Here is a 17,065-nt window from a genome sequence, read left to right as displayed (position 1 = left end):
TTGGTGGTGAATTTATTCAAGGACTACCTCAGACATTACAATCATACCGACCAACTAATCCATCCATCCAGGTTCTATACCTGCTTATTCCAGTCCATGGTATCAGGGGGGTTGGAGCCTATCCCAGCAGCTACTAGCCGAGGGGCAGGTACACCCTAAATATGTTGCAAGTCTAAGTATCTCACAATGTTTTTGTGTTTCTGGTGCCAAATTCTTTCTTCTTGTTGTCCCCAGAATAATAATCAGTAGCTTAGCTGCAACAAAGCTAACACGTCTATGAAAAAGGAAGCCGAGCTTTTGCATCTGCAACATGGAATCACACAAAGCGATGGACAGCAGACAAATTTTAATGTTCACATTTGTATGCAAGTACTGTTTAGGCCCAACTTGAAGAATACGTGTTTTAAACTATGTGCAAAAAGGCTACTATATTATGCAACTTTCACTCATCTAGCAAGGTTTTCCACATAATTTTCTGACCTGGCTGCAGGCATTTTCCCTAAAATCAGCCACAAGAGCATTAGTAAGGTCAGCGACAGATGTATGGTGATGAGGCACAATCAGGACTTTAATCTATCCTAAAAAGGTATTTTATGTGGTTTAATAAAACTATTTTACTTTCACTAGTGAAAACTGCTTTTGTTAATGTCACTTTGTGACTGAAGGGACTGTGATGCTAAGGAAGTAAAGGGCCTCTGCAACATTTTTGGAACAAACAGCATGTAGATGTTATTTTTCTAGAAGATGTCACTAAAAATGGAACTCAGAGGAGGTTGCCAAACCTGCTCCTGGCCAGCATTATAAATCACTGTCACCAAAACCTATTGCTTTTTAAACAGTCGTTTTCCTTCATTTATCAAGAGCACTATTGGTAAGCAGGATGCACTGAAGCACTTCAACATCTTGGCAGCAAAACCTGAGTTCATAACACAAAAGATGAAACACAAATGAAAATAGAGCAAAAATAAACTGTAATCAATGCAACATCAAATGATCTAGTAAATTCCAGAACCAGGAGGCAATGAGAGGACTGATGTGATGGCCTTTTACTGCCATCTGCTGGTGGAAGTTGAAGTAGTAGTGACGAGTTTGTGTGCCTTTCACAGGTGACTATTAACAGTGACTTCCATTATTGTAAATTGCCTAATCAGTGCAAATTATTGTTATCATAAATGCTCTGCTTGTCATGTCTGAGCGGTTTTTTATCTCCATTCTACCATCAAGCCCCACATCTGAGATGAGGGTAGCTCTCCACTGTGCGAGCAATCCCGTCCTTCAGGCTGACTACTGGTTTGTAGCCCAGGTGCTCTTTAGCTCGTTCGCAGCTGTAGTAGTGGTGGGTGCCGGCCAAAGCTACTCTCATTGGTGTAAAGGTTGGTTTGAAAGATACAAGAGGACGAAGGATCCAGGTCAGCAGCCACAGAAGCAAAGCCAGTCCATAAACCAGCCTGTAAGGGAGGTGAAAGCGTGGAGCAGCATATCCCAGACCCACCAACACCTCAGACATAAAGTCCCAGAAACGAACTGGCTCATCATTGGTGATGTGGTACGGCTGAAGGAGAAGCAGAGGGGACAAGGCAAAAGATCTCTTAACTTGACTTATTTTTTTTATGAGAAGCCAGACCAATGTCTGATCTAGAAGGGATATAACCACAAGTCCTATCAGTTTATTTCCTTTTATTGTCACTTACTTTGCCACAGATGGGAGAGTCTGGTCTCAGGCACTCAGCAGCCAGGATGTGTCCATGAACCACATTCTCCACAAAGGTGAAATCAACCAAATTGGTCCCATCACTGGAGAAAACAAAGACCACAATAAATAACGAAATCTAGTAAGTCAAAAATTCTACTTCACCCCTGACAGGATATTTTAAGAAAACCAATCCAAATTAGAGCTGTAGTCAAGTGATGTTTTAATCATTGAAGGCAGTTGACAAAGATTAAATCTTTTCTCTCCTGGCAGCATTTTGTAGCAGTAATACATGCTTTTATTTAATCTCAGTAAGATTTCTGCAATGGACTTGATGTAGGAGTGAGTCAGTCCTCATTGTTACGTCTGCTGCTGGTGCAGAACGCCGCTGCAAGACTTAACAGGCACCAATCTAAGAGAATTCACTACCCCTCCACTGGCTGCGTTTTTTAAAATGTGAGGCTGCATCTTGTTTAAAAGCTGAAGGAAAATCAGCAAATAAAAGTCCAGTGTGGGACATGGGACTTTCAAGATGCTTGTACACTCGGTCCAAAATAGAAATCTTAGCATCATCCACACTTTTACCTGCCTGCTAAGCAAACTATAAAGGATCCAAATTGCAGGAAGTTAAAGAAACTATTTCATCACAAATTACCTTTTCAAAGTTTTCATGACAAGAGACGTTAAGGCAACAGGCCTGAATTCATGCAGTTCTCTTTGTCTGATAGTTTTAGGAACTGGTATAATAGTGGGTATTTTCCAGAGTCGGTATTTGGCCAAGAGAAGCACATAACAGAGAGGAGAATACTTCACTAAGCTGCCCTGCACAGTATCGTAAAGTGAGTCCACAAACTGCATCAGGACCCGCAGCCCTCCTCCCTTTAATTAATTCAAGACTTGGTCCTGATAATCATAAGACCAGTCTGAAGACCAAGTGAGAGAGAGGTGGGAGACTCACGAAGAATAAAAATGTTCTTTCAAACAAACTTGCCTTCTCTATCCCTGAGGTCAGCTGACCAGCTGCCCCTGCAGGTACCGAGGTCCAGGAGGAAGCTCAGAGGGACAGGTCCTCCTCTGTTTCTGCTCCACAACGGTGGAATAATCTGCCTCAGAGGCCCCTTCACTGTCCATTTTTAAAACTCATCTGAAACCCCATTTTTATTCTTTGGCTTTCAACCCTAGTGAGACTTAGTTTTTTTTTTAACTGATTTTATATGTCATTTGCTTTAAGTGGTTTTTATTGTGTTGGGTTTAGCTGTTCTTATGTCTCATGTTTTTATTTGTATTTATACTGATTCTACTTGTGTGCAGCACAGCTGTGGTTGTTTTAAAGTGCCTAATAAATAACGTTGGTATGGTAAAAGTCTGAGTTCATACTGCAAGATTTAGAAAACTACTAAAAAAAATTAATTCGCTGAGCTCCAGATTACAAAATGACCTTATTTTTCTATTTTTGATATTAGGAGAATAGCTCTCGTCCATTAGGACCACTTTATATCATCATTCAGAAGACGTCTCATTGACACCTACACACCCAATTCTTTTTCTCAGTGGATGAAATGCAGGCCAGCTGTCAAATCATAATCAATTTAAGAGGGCATACTGGAATTTAGGAGTGAAAATCCACTCATAAAAAGTTGGGCGTAACTGAGAATGTTTGTATTCAAAGAATAAATCTGTCGCTCACCCGATAATAAACTTCATCTTGCCCCTGCGAGCTGTGTCCACCAGGATGGGAACCAGCTGTGGATCCCGAGGACCAAAGATGCCATGAGGACGAATAGCAACTGTGAGAAAACCTTTCTGCTTGTCACATGCCTCAAGGACCAACTAAAACACAACGAGAGAGCATTTTAAGTTTGCACACCACAAAACAGAAGAGATCTGCCGTTTGTCTCTGTAACATCCGGATCAGTGAGCAGTGAAAGTACAAAATGATGATGACCAACAATATCAAGATACTTAATACTTTTCACATGTCACTTTTAAACCAAAAGAAGCTCAAATCTGCACCAACATCTACTGATTTCGAAACAAGTTTATACAGACAGTTAAAATCCTAACAATACAAATCATGTTCACTTCAGGAAATGCTCATCATACTATCATACCTTCTCTTGTACTATTTTGGTCTGTGTGTAGTAGTCGATGGGCTTCTTGGCGTACGGTAGATCCTCTCGACCATTCTTGATGTCCGTGCCCTCGAACACAACACTGGCACTGCTTGTCAAGACTAGTTTCTGGCAACATGGAACATGTAAGCACTTTCTTCCTGAGTTCTTAAACATAAAACTACAGGCAAAAAGAAGTTTTGCATTACCTGTACTCCAGCCTCGAGGCAGGCATGAATAACTGTCTTTGTTCCCTGAATGTTAACCCTTTCAAACAGTAATCTATCATCGCTTGCAGGAGCTGGGGAGGCACAGTGGAAAACCAGTGATATGTCCTTCAGGGCTAGCAACAGAGCCTGGAAAAAACAAGGCAGACACCTCACAGCTTCTAGCTAATCCATGCCAGTGTGGCTCATCTGAATTTTCTTTCACATGCTAACTGTTAGCATGTTTTGCATGAAGTAAAAGCAGTAAGAGACAAATAATGAAGCAAGTAACAAAAAAGAACAAAACATCCAGTTAGGGCCATGATATGCTGAGTAAGCAATAACAATGAGTAGAGAGTAGTGATTTAATGTAAAATGTTGTAGACATACATTAGGAGGCATTTTCCCCCACTGTTTTTACGGTTGTTAACTAATCATCTGCTCTCATGGTGTTGGTGTTTAACTATACTGGTAACTGCTCCAGCATGAAGATAGTTTTCTGCAGATCATTATACTTGCTAGGAAACTGATCTTTAGAAGATGTGGAAGAAATTATTAGTTATCAGAGTGATACATCTTGAAAACAATCCTATTTAAATGCATATAATATTAACAAGAAGCAGAGAATCCACCATTTCCATGACTTGAATGCTGATAATACTCCCTGTAATAAGTCAGATATCCCTTCTGTTGACAGGGACCAACAACCAGAGAGGGGAGGGGGTAAAAACGACTTCTCGTTTCCTTTGTTAAAGGTATCTTATTTTCTTTAACTGTAAAGGGTATGTCTATGACTGAGGAAGGTGAATTCTATTTTAATGCTAAAACAGTGTTTTAGAGGATTGTTGCTACCTCCTCCCAGACAGGTTGCATAAAATGACCAAAACATATGAGGAAGATCAACTCTAAATTATATTTCCTGCTAGCAGCATAGCTGAACACCAGGATTTTTAGACTTTTTTGGAAGAGATCACAGATGAATAAAGATTTTTCCAAACAGAAGTCTTCAAAAGTCAAGAGAATGGCATTTCTAAAGCCCCCTAACATCTTCAGTTATTTCTGGGTTAAGTTTTTTCCCCCCCATAGCTGCTGCATGTGATCATTACTCATTCAGTAATGTGATGCTATAGTATCTTAATTCACTTACTGGGCCTTAATCCAAAGTAGACTTACTTTCCTAAATCTACATTTTTTTCATACTAAGGTTAGAATCCACTGCGTAACTTAACCCAGGCGAGTTTTTTTTTTTTTTTTTTTTTTTTTTTTTTTTATATATATATATAAGCCAGGACAAGTCTAAAGTTTCAGTTTTCATTAATTATTCTTAAAAGCAGTGGGGCGGAAAGGAAGCTTCACCTGTTTATCACAGAGGTCTCCCTGGTGGAAAGCGACACCAGGTCGCTTCAGCTCGTCACTCTGACGAATGTCAAACACAGAAACGGAATAGCCGCGATCCAGCAGCTTGTCGACCAGGTGTCTCCCCAGGAAACCAGACCCCCCGATTACAGCACACCGTTTACCGCTCTGAGTGACAAACGGAGGGAAAAACAGCTGTTACCTTATAAAGTAGATATAGATTCACGCAATCGATCAAGTTTCTAACTCACCGGTCGGACACGTGTAGCCATAATAAATATAAAGTTGTCGATAGGAGGAGAAATTGGGACTTTGCCCAACCAGTGAAAATATCAGTGCTAATAGGAACACCACGTATATTTTCAGCACAGAAGTGTTACAGCTTGTAAAGCACGAGGAACAACTTTTACTAATCAGTGATTGAAACCTGCCAATCTATCTCAGCAGCGTACAGCCATAATATGTTGGAATCAGCTGAGAAAAAATTGTCTGTGATTGGTCAAAATATTGACAAGCGCCAACATGACGAGCACTAATAGCCAATAGCATTAACTATACGTCAAAGAACGCCACTGTTTAGTCCAATCACAAACCAGGAGCTTATTTGTTCCTGTGCCCATAGACCACGCCCCCTGGAGTCAAACCCATACAGTCTATGGTCAAACCAGAAATCGTCAAACGAATGATTTTGCTGTTATATTGATATCACAAGCAAACGTTGTACAAACAAAAATATATCAGGTATGAAGTGTACTTTATTAATGGAGTGAGGTAGTATTTTTGTCATAGAAGTATATACAAGAATACTAGGTATAAATGATGCTGTATGGAATGCCGTGCACATGGATGATTTAGTTATTGTGTAAGAGAGGAAATGTTTTTCAAAAACCTTTAATAATAAGAGAAGAAGAAAAAGAAGAAGAACAACAAAAGAATAGTAATAATAATGAGAAGAATATGCTTTCTCCGAAATTATCTCGTCATTTTATTTTTACTAATATTTTCTGATATTAGAGGCTCCCCTAATATCTGAGTTTTTCATTTCTGATTGCCATTAACAAAAGGAAATAATTTCATGTGTTTAGTTTCTATATTTATTCTGTCTTTTATTAATATTATTATCATTATTATTATTATTATTATTATTATTATTATTATTATGAAATGCAAGACAAAACTCGAACAGATTAATCTACAGATCACATATCAACACATTTTCACCAAAGCTTGAAACCTTCGTTTTGTGACTCAGAGACCCCGTGATTTTCAGCAACCAATCATATTTTTGCCCGACTAATGCGTTTGATTTCAATACTGTTTGTGCCGGTCTGAAACCTGTTCTAACTCCTCGGTGACTCCACAACGACGACCTATCTACCGGCGCACAGCAGAGGAAAATCAAACATCCTGCCTCTGTAGCTGTAGCTGGTCTGCATCTTTTTAGCTAAAAAGCATATTTTCCTTTCACATTGTAGCTGGTATATCAGCCGAATAAATATTTGTTTTTGTTGCATTACAGGCTGATCTTACATTAAATGTAATTAAGCGGCTGAGACGAGCGACTGATAAAGTAGAAACCGTTTTATGACATCCTCCCTCCTGCATGATAGAGAGGCTTCGTTGCTTGGACGAAATCAGTAATTGCCCGATAAATCAGCTGTTTTAGTCAGCTGAATACACAGCAGCTGATGGTAAGTGATAGTGTTATAAAATCTAATGGCGGCTTAAATCCAGGATAGTTTGTTGATGATGTTTCCGCACATGAGTACAACTGGACTTGGCTGATTGATTTCATTGGTCTATGAAAATACAAGATCCCCTTGAAAATTTTTAAATCTGATTTCACCAGGCAACCAGTGCAAAGAGGCCATCCCTGCAGGGTCCTGTGCCCCCTCCTCGTAAGAAGACGGCTCCCAAGGCAGAGTTGACTGAAGAACAGAAACAGGAGATTAGAGAGGCCTTCGAGCTCTTCGATACTGATGGCTCTGGACACATTGATGTAAAAGACCTCAAGGTAAAAAAAAAAAAAAAATCTTACTGATCTCATACAGTGGACAAAAACTTCTTCATTTTTTCTATGTCCATCTCTTTGTTCTGATCCAGGTTGCAATGAGAGCTCTGGGCTTTGAGCCAAAGAAAGAGGAGATCAAGAAGATGATTGGTGAGGTGGATAAGGATGGCACAGGAAAGATCCCCTTTAGTGACTTCCTCACTGTCATGACACAAAAAATGGTACACGTTTCAGGATATACATTTTATGTGGCGTCACCTTGTAAACCTTCATAGTGTTAAAATGTTTTATTTCTTGAAATGAGATTTTCAGCCCAACTTTTAAAAAGATGCTCCATCCTCTGATTTCAGGCTGAAAAAGATTCCAAAGAGGAGATCCTGAAAGCCTTCCGCCTGTTTGATGACGATGAGACTGGCAAGATCTCATTCAAGAATCTAAAGAGAGTTGCCAAAGAGCTTGGAGAGAACCTGACAGATGAGGAGCTGCAGGTGAGGCATGACATGATTCAATAAAGCTGTATTTAGATACACAACACCTCCTTCCTCCTGCTTAGTTAAAGAAACCAGGTTATGGTACCTTACAGGTTGGGTGTGTTTACAAAGCCAAAGTGCATGACTGCAATATTGACCAAAGTCACATCATTTACCAGTGAATGCTGTCAATATAGCTTTACTCTGCAGGCCCCATCTCTCTTGTCTTCTTTTCACATCCTCTTGTACTGTTTCCGAAGGAAATGATCGATGAAGCTGACAGGGATGGCGATGGAGAAGTGAACCAGCAGGAGTTTTTGCGCATTATGAAGAAAACATGTCTGTATTGAAGAAGGTGCAGGATGTCAGTGTTTGTGATGCAGAGTCAAGAGGACCAGTGGTGGCTATATGTTGAATGCTGCTCATGCATTTGTCACAAAAAAAGAACATTGTGTTGTACTTACATGGTCACTTGGAATAAGTCATGTGTTTTTCTTTGTCATATCTTAAAATGAAAAGAACGTATGAAATGTTAAATATTATTAATCTACATCTGCATAAATAGCTTGAGAATCTGTCCTGTTTGGAATGCTGCAAACTTTTATTAAAATATATATATTGATATCAATGATGATATGTAGATTATTCATAGTAAAGAAACTCCCAGTGCCTGACAAACATGGTACATTCCAATGCTTTATTCAATTGAGTTTGTGCATTATGTTGGATCCATTTGCAGATTTTTATTGTGCGCTTATGTGTCCATTTAAGATATTTTTCATAGCTGGCCTCAGATGATTATGGAGGGCTGTCTCACCTCTGTGCTGCCTGTGGATTTGTGCCTGAGCCTTTTAAAGGTGTGACTGTCACAATCAGGGAAGCTGCCCGACAAACCTCTGACCTGCACACCTTCCTCACAGGTCCCACTACCTGTAATACTAAGAATGTTGGTGTATTTATCCTTTAAAGTACTTTATCCTTCAATTGTGCATATTTTATTTTCTGTATGCCTGAATGTTTTGTATATTGTGAACTGATTCGTATGTGTTCATCATAGTAGAACAGATTAAATATGCTGAAGCATTTTGTTCTTTATTTCTTTATGAGAGCACCGTTTGGTTTGGGATTAGTAACACCTTAAAAGGCGCATAGAAGAAGACTGTACACACAATGTTGAAGTAGTTACATGTATTGCAGGCATTGCTTTACCTGAAGCCACTGGATCCACTCACAGATGAAAACATGTTTATGTAGAAGAATTTTGGTCGCTGATGGCCACCGTCCATTCACAATTGTTCTTGGCATTTGAAGTCATTTATATGCACAACTTCACCAGTAATTCTTACACTCTGTACCTTTAAATCAATTCCACTGCTACAACTAAAATGGTCTCCTTTTGTTAATTCCGATGGTTTACAAAAGGATACAACATATTGATTAGAATATCCATCTTTAATTCTTTAGACACACCGAGCTTTGGTGCAATAAATCTAGAAGGACCTAATCTATTGAACAGAAAGCACTCCTGACCATTAATCCTCTTTTAAAAGTCAGCAACTCCTTAGAACAATCAGTCATTTAACTAAGTTTTGTTGTCTTACCCTTTGTTGCGTCTCTCGAGTGGTGTCCAGAGAGCAGCAGCAGGACTGACATGTCCAAGATACATAAATCTCAAGATAATCACAGTGCAGGTAGCTGAGGATGAGGTACTGTCGCTGAATGAGAGGAACTGAATAGAGGTTTAACCAGCCTGGAATTGGGGTCAGTAAGCAGATCTGATCCAGAGCGGTCCTGTATGCATGTTCCTTTAAAGCCACAATGGTCAGGAAGCAGAGGCACCTCAACAGCAGTGCAGTCTTTAACCAGAGGTGATGCCCCGGACTTGCAGGGTGTGAAGAGTATCAGAGGGGTTCAGTTGTGTAAAACATGAAGACAAAATTGTACATCTGTCTATTGTCATGACAAGTGAATCAGAACCTACACAAGATATTTACATAGGAAAGATATTATACATTTACCCCTCCCCTCTCCTTTATAACCCACACGAACCATCCTGCGCTAGATAAACACTTTCACTGCTTCACGGTCTGAAAACTATTATGTTAGTAAGACTAAGATCTTTCCTCGTTACATTAATGAAAAGTTTGCACGATTTTCTGTCTATAAATTGCATTTTGAAATCCAGACTGCAACAACTAGGTATATTTAGCTCAAGGCTGTATGGTGTAAAACTAAGGCCGGTCTTTAGCCCACTTTATACTTGATTTTATGTGCTAACGCAGTATTTATTCCGTTCAGCTACAAAACTAAGTTCTGTTTAGTATTTCTTTTTCTTAAAGACAGATCTCCAAGGAGTCCTGATCTCTAACCAAAGCACTGGGTTTAGTAGAAAAAGCTCGGAATTCATCACAGGTGGGAGAAGTGGGATATAGAACCACTGACCTGGGTACACACATTACCTCTTAAAAGATTTGTGCTTTAAACCTTGGTACATACCAGCTTTTAAATTTGATTGAATCCATTCCAAAAGAGCAGGACGTTGCCATTTCTCCATGTGTTCGTGAGTTATAATTGTAATCACTGCATTAACTCCACCATATACTAGTGAGCCGAAATATATATGCTGTATAAATGTTTTACAACCAATAAACAGAGCTTGTTAGCAGCACAGAGGTTCAGACACCCTCTCAAGATCCTACAAGAAACAGGTTTCTCCAGAGAGCTTTATCCTAAAACTCTAAGGACATCTTATCTCAGTTGTTAAAAGGATATTAGAAGACTTTTTAAGATCTACCTGGAAGTTGTTGAAGAGGTGTTCAAATAACAGGAAGCAACTGATTACAAACTATCCCAAAAGATAAAGGTAATTAGATAAAAAGTGTGAGCATACCAATATGCCCACATAAAAGACAGATATTGTTAGTTAATGTCACATTACAAAAGTAAACTTTATTTTTAAATTTTATAAAAAGGAAAAACATCAGATTTAAAGAAAAAGAATCATATCCACTCATAACAAGAATGCAGTAACAGCAAGTGTTCTGTAGGCTCAGATTTCACAGTTACTGCAACTATTTCATTGGTCTATGAAAATCATAGACCAAACACAGAAAATACAAAAATAATTTCCAAAGTAAATCAGAGCTGCTCAGAAATATAAGAAGTTGAAAGAGGTAGATTTTAAGCAGTTTTCCTACCAAGTTACTGGCTCAGCTTTAACTGAGTTTGGTCTTTGAGGCAAAGTCCGCACTCAGTTTCCGCATTACTTCTGCATGGCTCTGCCCTGCAAGCTCCTGTCGCACATTCCCATAATTTTCCTTGACAAAGTTGGCGAAAGGTGTGGGAGTGCGCGCCTTCGAAGGAGTCAGTAAGACCAGCTGACCTGTGCAGAGGGCGCACACAAACCTCTGTGTGTCGAGGGACTTGGAATGGCGGCCAATCCTGTGAAGGATGGAGGGAATAATTTTGCAGAAATGAACTCACAGGTCTGCACGTGTGTTAATGCCGAATCAGATCCTGAATCTGACAATGTGTAAGACTTACGTATTCTGGCATCGGGTGCACTGATACTGGAACTTGTATTTGATGTCATAACTGTGGCAGCGTGTGACCATGGGCAGCTCAGGGTGTACCAGGGTGGCCTTACGAGCATACAGCTTCCAGAAAGCTCCATGCCCATCCCTCACACCGTTTATCAACCATGTTGCAGCGTGACACATCTCGTGGATCAGTGTGTCCCTGAGGCGATCTGGGATAGAGTGAAAACTCAACGAATATTACATGATTCCCAACCTGAGTCACTACATATTTTTTTTAAGGACACTACTTCCTACGAATGTATTACAACAAAAGCTTTACCTGCAGAGTCGCAGACTTTTTCTGACAGTTCAATGCGAGCGTAGCGGTTTTCTCCTCTCTTTTCCTGCCCTGTAATACAGTAGCCTGCTGTTTTACGCATCTTTTTATTCCAGGTCACTGACATGTTGACTGGGAGCTAGAAAAGAAAAGCCAAGGGCAAAGAAAACACAACATGCTGATTAATTAATTACCCAAATTTCCCTGAGGACTCTCCAAAGGGATTAATAAAGTATTTATATTCTATTCTATAATATTCATTATTCATAACCCAGACTATTACAGCTCTAGTTTGAAGAGTAATACTTACAGTTATATAGTAATAATGACAGAGCCATATGGGAATTAAAAGGTCAGATACAGCCAACCATATTAAAACTAAGTGAACAAAACTTGCTTTTGATAGTTATTGTAATGCACTACATTATAGTTTCCAAAGTGAAGCACATCTGAAATATAAATGCTTCAGAACAGAACAAATGTCCATATTATTCCACTTTCAATGTCTCTGCATTGGCCATGTGGCTGTCTTAGAATTGAGTTTAGAACCTTTTTTTTTGGCTTATAAAACTCTTGATCATTTTAGTCCTGTGTATTTATTTGCTTTCATGTTTAAAACTTTCAGTTTCCGGAAGAAGCCACTTTACCCATGCCCAAAGTAAAATCTAAAACCAAAGAAGAAGCATCTCTTTCTTTCATTTAGCACTTCAAGAACAATCCTTTACATATGGCCAAAGCAACCAGAGAGCTATTGGTTGGAGAAAAGCTGAAAAACCATCGACTTTAATCATTGAGAGTTTAAGAAAGCGTTACTCTATGCAGTAATGATTTTACACTGATGTATAAATGACCAAATACTTCAAATCTGAACTGTAAATGTCTACTAAATGTAAATTATAAAAGGGAAATAACTGTCAATCATCACCTTATTGTCAAATACACTGGTATTGTACAGCTGGTACAGTTTGCTCGTGACGTCTTCTTTGTTCTTCTTAAAACTTGCCCCATAGCTGGAGCCTGGGTTAGTGAGTGACTGCAGGAAGCAGCCAGGAGTCTTACACAACACTACCCTAAAAGAAAATTAATTGAGACAAAAGTCTGTATAAAAAACAGCTGGAAATGGCTCAAAATACAACACTGAACACTTGGGTCTGTGTGTGTAGATAAATGTACCTGCTGGTGGGAAAGTGTCTGGGCTCTGATTGACTGACTGTGAGCGTTGCAACGACGGATTTCCCTGGTGTCTTCACAAGCTGAGGCTTCTCTCTTACTGATGTAGAGCTTGGTGTTTTGAATGCCCTCACAGGAGTGGCTGAGACAGAAGGCTCCTTGGTGGGTTCTACATTTAAGAACAAAACAAAGAAAGTAATTTATTTCACAGCTAGATAGAAAACACAAGCTAGGCTGTTGTGAAAATCTAAATTAATTAATCATGAGTTTACCTTTAGTGGTCTTTGGTGAGAATGAAGCGCATGTGAGATTGTTTTTCTTTTTTAATCTATCAAGCAGGGATGCAAACTCCTCCTCAGAACTGGTCGACTCTTCCAGCCTAGAAGGTGCAGAAAGGGTGCGCTTGGGCAAGGGCACTGATGTTTGAGTTTTGCTGGGAGGAACAGTAAAAGGAAAAGGACTTGGAGGCAAATGCGGCGAGGGTGGACAGTTCTCTTCATCACTCTTATCCTCTTCAGGATTGTTGTTAGCCTTTAGCCGGGGCTTTGGCTTTGAGTGACGTATCTTCCAAGTGCTCTTGATGACAACATTATCATCATTCTCTTCCTCACTATCACTAACAAAGATGGGTGAATTAAACTCAGACAGTGGTTTCCTGAATGGACGTGGGGCTGCTGGAGTATTGTTCTTCTTAGGAACTGCAAAAACAGAAGACAGACAGAAGAAATAATTGTAATCCAAACGAACTTCAGACTATAAGTAGCTGCACATTCTTTATTACTCATTCTTAGTGCCTCAACTTGTTCAAAAATTATACTAAACAGAAGTGCCAAGCCTCAGCCTGAGTAGATAAAAAAAATCAAATGATTTGGTAAAATTTGGGATATACTGTAGTTCCTGTGAATGGCCAATAGATTATTTGCATGTTGAAAAAAAGACTAAAATTAAAGAATTATTATTAACTTCTTGGCCATATCTGAGAATTCACCTGGTAACCTTTTAAAAAACTGGCAACACTGGATTTAAAAATGTTCCACTGTTAATACATCAGCGGATAGGATTAGTCAAACTAAGACTATGTCCACAGGGCACCGGAGCCGGTTCAGGTGTGAAAACGGTGGCGAAAACTAGGAGAAAAGCTTCATAATCCCCACGAAACCGCTGTAGTACATAGTACAAAGCTGTGGGGGCACCACGATGATTAAAGATTAGCTCTCCAGAGCTAGAAAGAGACGTAGCGCATGCACAGATGATGACATATCTGCTTTCTCCCACTGTTGATGGTACAGTAGCGCAGCACCGTGTTGTAAATGCAGTGCATTTTGGTGCTGAAGCTGTACACAAACCAGGACTGTCTGGAGCAGCAACACAACACAGTTGGTCACGGACACCATCAATGTTGTTGTGTTTGGCACTCGTTCATCACACTGGCGTCATATCCTCTAGTGGTGCAGTTGCGCTGTCCCCACAGTATCACAGACATAGAGGTCTCAAACCTATAAACCTTGGTACCTGGTTTTAGACATGATCGATTTTCCTGGTTTCGTGGGAATGAAAGGGTGGATTGCGAAAATACTTTTACGGTTTTACTGCAATTCAGCGTTGTGGGGACAGTCCCTAACAAGCTGCCTATTGTGATGACTCCAGCTGATTCTGCACTACCATCTGCTCAGATGTGATGCAAAAACTGCACAAACTGCTGAACAAAGTAGTGACTACACCACTACTTAATGCCACAAATAATTTTCTGCACTGTCTACTGTGTCAACACATAACAGATTACACATACAGTATGTCTACATCTATTACTTAGGCCTGTAACAGCTGGCGAGTGATACAGTATATTGACTGGGCTGTACTTAAAAAAGGCCAAATTGCAATTCACACTAATATACAGTTTGGTTCTGGAGAAAAACTCTATGAGCTCATTAAATGGAGGATTTCATATGAGGAAAATCTGGTTATCTTGGCTAAGTCAGTTGTGCTGCAGTCCACCTACACTTAAGAACAGACTTAAAGTTTGCTACATGCAAGGCATGAAGGTTTCTGCTGTGAAAAAATTAGAAACTAGCACTAGTTAACTAGTTATGCATCAGACAAACTGTCATTGAAGATGATTATGCTAAAAATATCAAATAAGAGGACTTAATTTGGCTGCATATATATGTGCCTTCTTGTTTTAATTCCAAGCTTTGGCTATTATGTATGAAAAACTTGTAATGTAATGTAATATGCTTTTTATTTTTGTTTACACCTGTCCAAATTAAAACTCATGTTTGCTCTGGCTGTGTGGCATTAGTTTCAAACAAATATGCTAATGTGCAAAAATGGATATCCCCAAAACACGAAATGAATTTTAAACGACAACTTACAACCTGGACTGTCTATTGCTTTTAACAGTACTTGCATTGTTTTTTAAATAAATATTAAATTACCTCTTAAAGTTGATTTTGTCTTGATAAAGTCATCATCAGATGAATAGTCATCCACAATGAAGCTTTTGAGTCTGATGAACAAACATGGGTCAAACAAACAAACAAAACATGTTAAAGATTCATGAGAGCAGGACTGATCCTTCAATGTGCCATATGTTATAAACAACTAACCCATCTTCACTTTCAATCTTTGTGTTCGTTAGTTTGGTTGTAGGAGTCTTCACTCTTTGCAGAACTTTAATGTGCAAAGGGGGGAAAGGGTTATAAGAGACATAAATTGTCTCATATCCAAGGGCTGGACATTAGACAAAAAGACTCACATGTCTCAAAAGTATCCTCATCATCTGAGCTCAGCACAACGTTGGAGCTGAAATTTATAGGTTTAGATTAGCAGTATCAAGATAAATTAAATGCAGTATATAACCAGGAAAAATGCAGCTTTATGGAAACATTTTTGTTTGGTTTTCCGTACCTTCCTGTTTTTGCTGCGCTGCGTGGCTTCTGAGAAGACGTTTTGGCTCGGGGTGTAAACTTTTCATCAAGTACTAAAGAATTAAAACAGCAACATTAAAACCCCAGAGAAGTTTCAAACGTAGTTTTAAGATGAGAGTGTGTGTTATCATTACGCACATTTGTCAAACTCTTCATCGCTAGACCCACTCAACGCCGCATCTGTCGACTGAAGACCACTTGTTCCACAATGGCGCGTCTTGCCAATCATATTCATCAACTAGTAACAACGACAAGGGTTTCTCTTCAACTTACTCGATACGTCTCTGGTGTTGTATTTTACAGTCTAGTTTGTATGGACGTGTGTATGTTTGTAAGTATTCAAACCTTCTTTTCTGCTGCGTCCAATCCTCCCTCATCCATCCACCCCATCTTTTTAGCAACTCTTTCGAAAGATTTGCAGATCTCATCGTTCATAGTTTTCTTTTCTGTATTTAAAAAGGTGAGGCATTTAACATTTAGTAGCACATATCACGTACACTATAAGACATACATGACGTTCAAAGTCAAACTAAATTAAAAGCTGGAGGCCCGGTCTACAGCAGCATACAAAGAAACCGTTAGCATTAGCCCATTCAACTTACTAATAAACGTTAGTCATACTAGCTAACAAAAAAATGGGTCAATAGTTTTTTTGTTTGTTTTTTTTTTTTTAAATATTGCGTCACAAGAACCTCTCATTTAAACTGAAATATCTCATCAAAATGTATTTGAATTCAAATGTAATTACCAAAAGCGCTTCTGTTTTTAAAAAGGAAGAAAATCCACAGGACAGTTCAAATCGTCAGCCCGGAAGTTGAGTAAGAACATTTTGACCAATCGGAGCAGGCTTTCAACAAAGAGACCACACCTACTAATCTCAAGCCTACCGATGTCTTGCCGAAAAAGGCACGCTGCCGTGAAAAACACGCCCTCGCAAGGATCGTAGTAACAGACAGTCGTCTGTAAATGGCGTATATTCATGTTTACTACCGTTGAGAACTTATCAACAACATCTACCAGTCCGTTGATATTGATTTTTAATAAAATTGAAATAAAAATAAAATGGTTTAAGTAACAATTAGATTGTATGTACATGGTCTAACTGTACTCTAAAAAGTAAAATAAACAAATAAATGTTGGGGCCAACAGGGTCCGATTTACTAGGGTGGGGGAGGGGGGCATATTCTGACAGTAGGGGTCTGCCAGAATATGCACCCCTGTTTCTGGGTGCAGGAGTTTAGGACTACTTCTCCTTGCTATTTACAGCTT

General features: G+C 39.3%; 3 protein-coding genes across 4 annotated transcripts; 1 reads left to right on the top strand and 2 right to left on the bottom strand.

Moving 5' to 3' along the window:
• Positions 1-327: 327 nt before the first annotated feature.
• Positions 328-5,822, bottom strand: nsdhl (NAD(P) dependent steroid dehydrogenase-like). Its single transcript, XM_041990744.1, has 7 exons — positions 5,615-5,822; positions 5,364-5,531; positions 4,011-4,157; positions 3,802-3,930; positions 3,378-3,520; positions 1,692-1,794; positions 328-1,552 (listed from the first exon to the last, which is right to left on the bottom strand). The coding sequence occupies exons 1-7, from the start codon at positions 5,633-5,635 to the stop codon at positions 1,220-1,222; spliced, it is 1,044 nt and encodes a 347-aa protein (XP_041846678.1). The 5' UTR covers positions 5,636-5,822; the 3' UTR covers positions 328-1,219.
• A 925-nt stretch (positions 5,823-6,747) lies between these two features.
• Positions 6,748-8,927, top strand: cetn2 (centrin, EF-hand protein, 2). Its single transcript, XM_041989330.1, has 5 exons — positions 6,748-7,054; positions 7,213-7,377; positions 7,467-7,595; positions 7,725-7,862; positions 8,105-8,927. Exons 1-5 carry the CDS (start codon positions 7,052-7,054, stop codon positions 8,192-8,194), a joined length of 525 nt encoding a protein of 174 aa, XP_041845264.1. The 5' UTR covers positions 6,748-7,051; the 3' UTR covers positions 8,195-8,927.
• A 1,846-nt stretch (positions 8,928-10,773) lies between these two features.
• gcna (germ cell nuclear acidic peptidase) lies at positions 10,774-16,648 on the bottom strand. Of its 2 annotated transcripts, XM_041991109.1 has the most exons (13): positions 16,545-16,648; positions 16,142-16,242; positions 15,935-16,034; positions 15,777-15,849; positions 15,625-15,671; positions 15,476-15,539; positions 15,305-15,375; positions 13,142-13,567; positions 12,873-13,038; positions 12,625-12,769; positions 11,703-11,838; positions 11,388-11,592; positions 10,774-11,285 (listed from the first exon to the last, which is right to left on the bottom strand). In XM_041991109.1, exons 2-13 carry the CDS (start codon positions 16,229-16,231, stop codon positions 11,060-11,062), a joined length of 1,749 nt encoding a protein of 582 aa, XP_041847043.1. In that variant the 5' UTR covers positions 16,232-16,242; positions 16,545-16,648; the 3' UTR covers positions 10,774-11,059. The 2 variants fall into 2 exon arrangements, with proteins under 2 accessions (XP_041847043.1, XP_041847044.1); XM_041991110.1 differs by lacking the exons at positions 15,305-15,375; positions 15,476-15,539.
• Positions 16,649-17,065: the final 417 nt, after the last annotated feature.

This window comes from Melanotaenia boesemani, chromosome 7 (assembly GCF_017639745.1).
Source record: "Melanotaenia boesemani isolate fMelBoe1 chromosome 7, fMelBoe1.pri, whole genome shotgun sequence".
Lineage (NCBI taxonomy): Eukaryota > Metazoa > Chordata > Actinopteri > Atheriniformes > Melanotaeniidae > Melanotaenia > Melanotaenia boesemani.
This window is presented reverse-complemented; position numbering and strand designations above follow the sequence as displayed.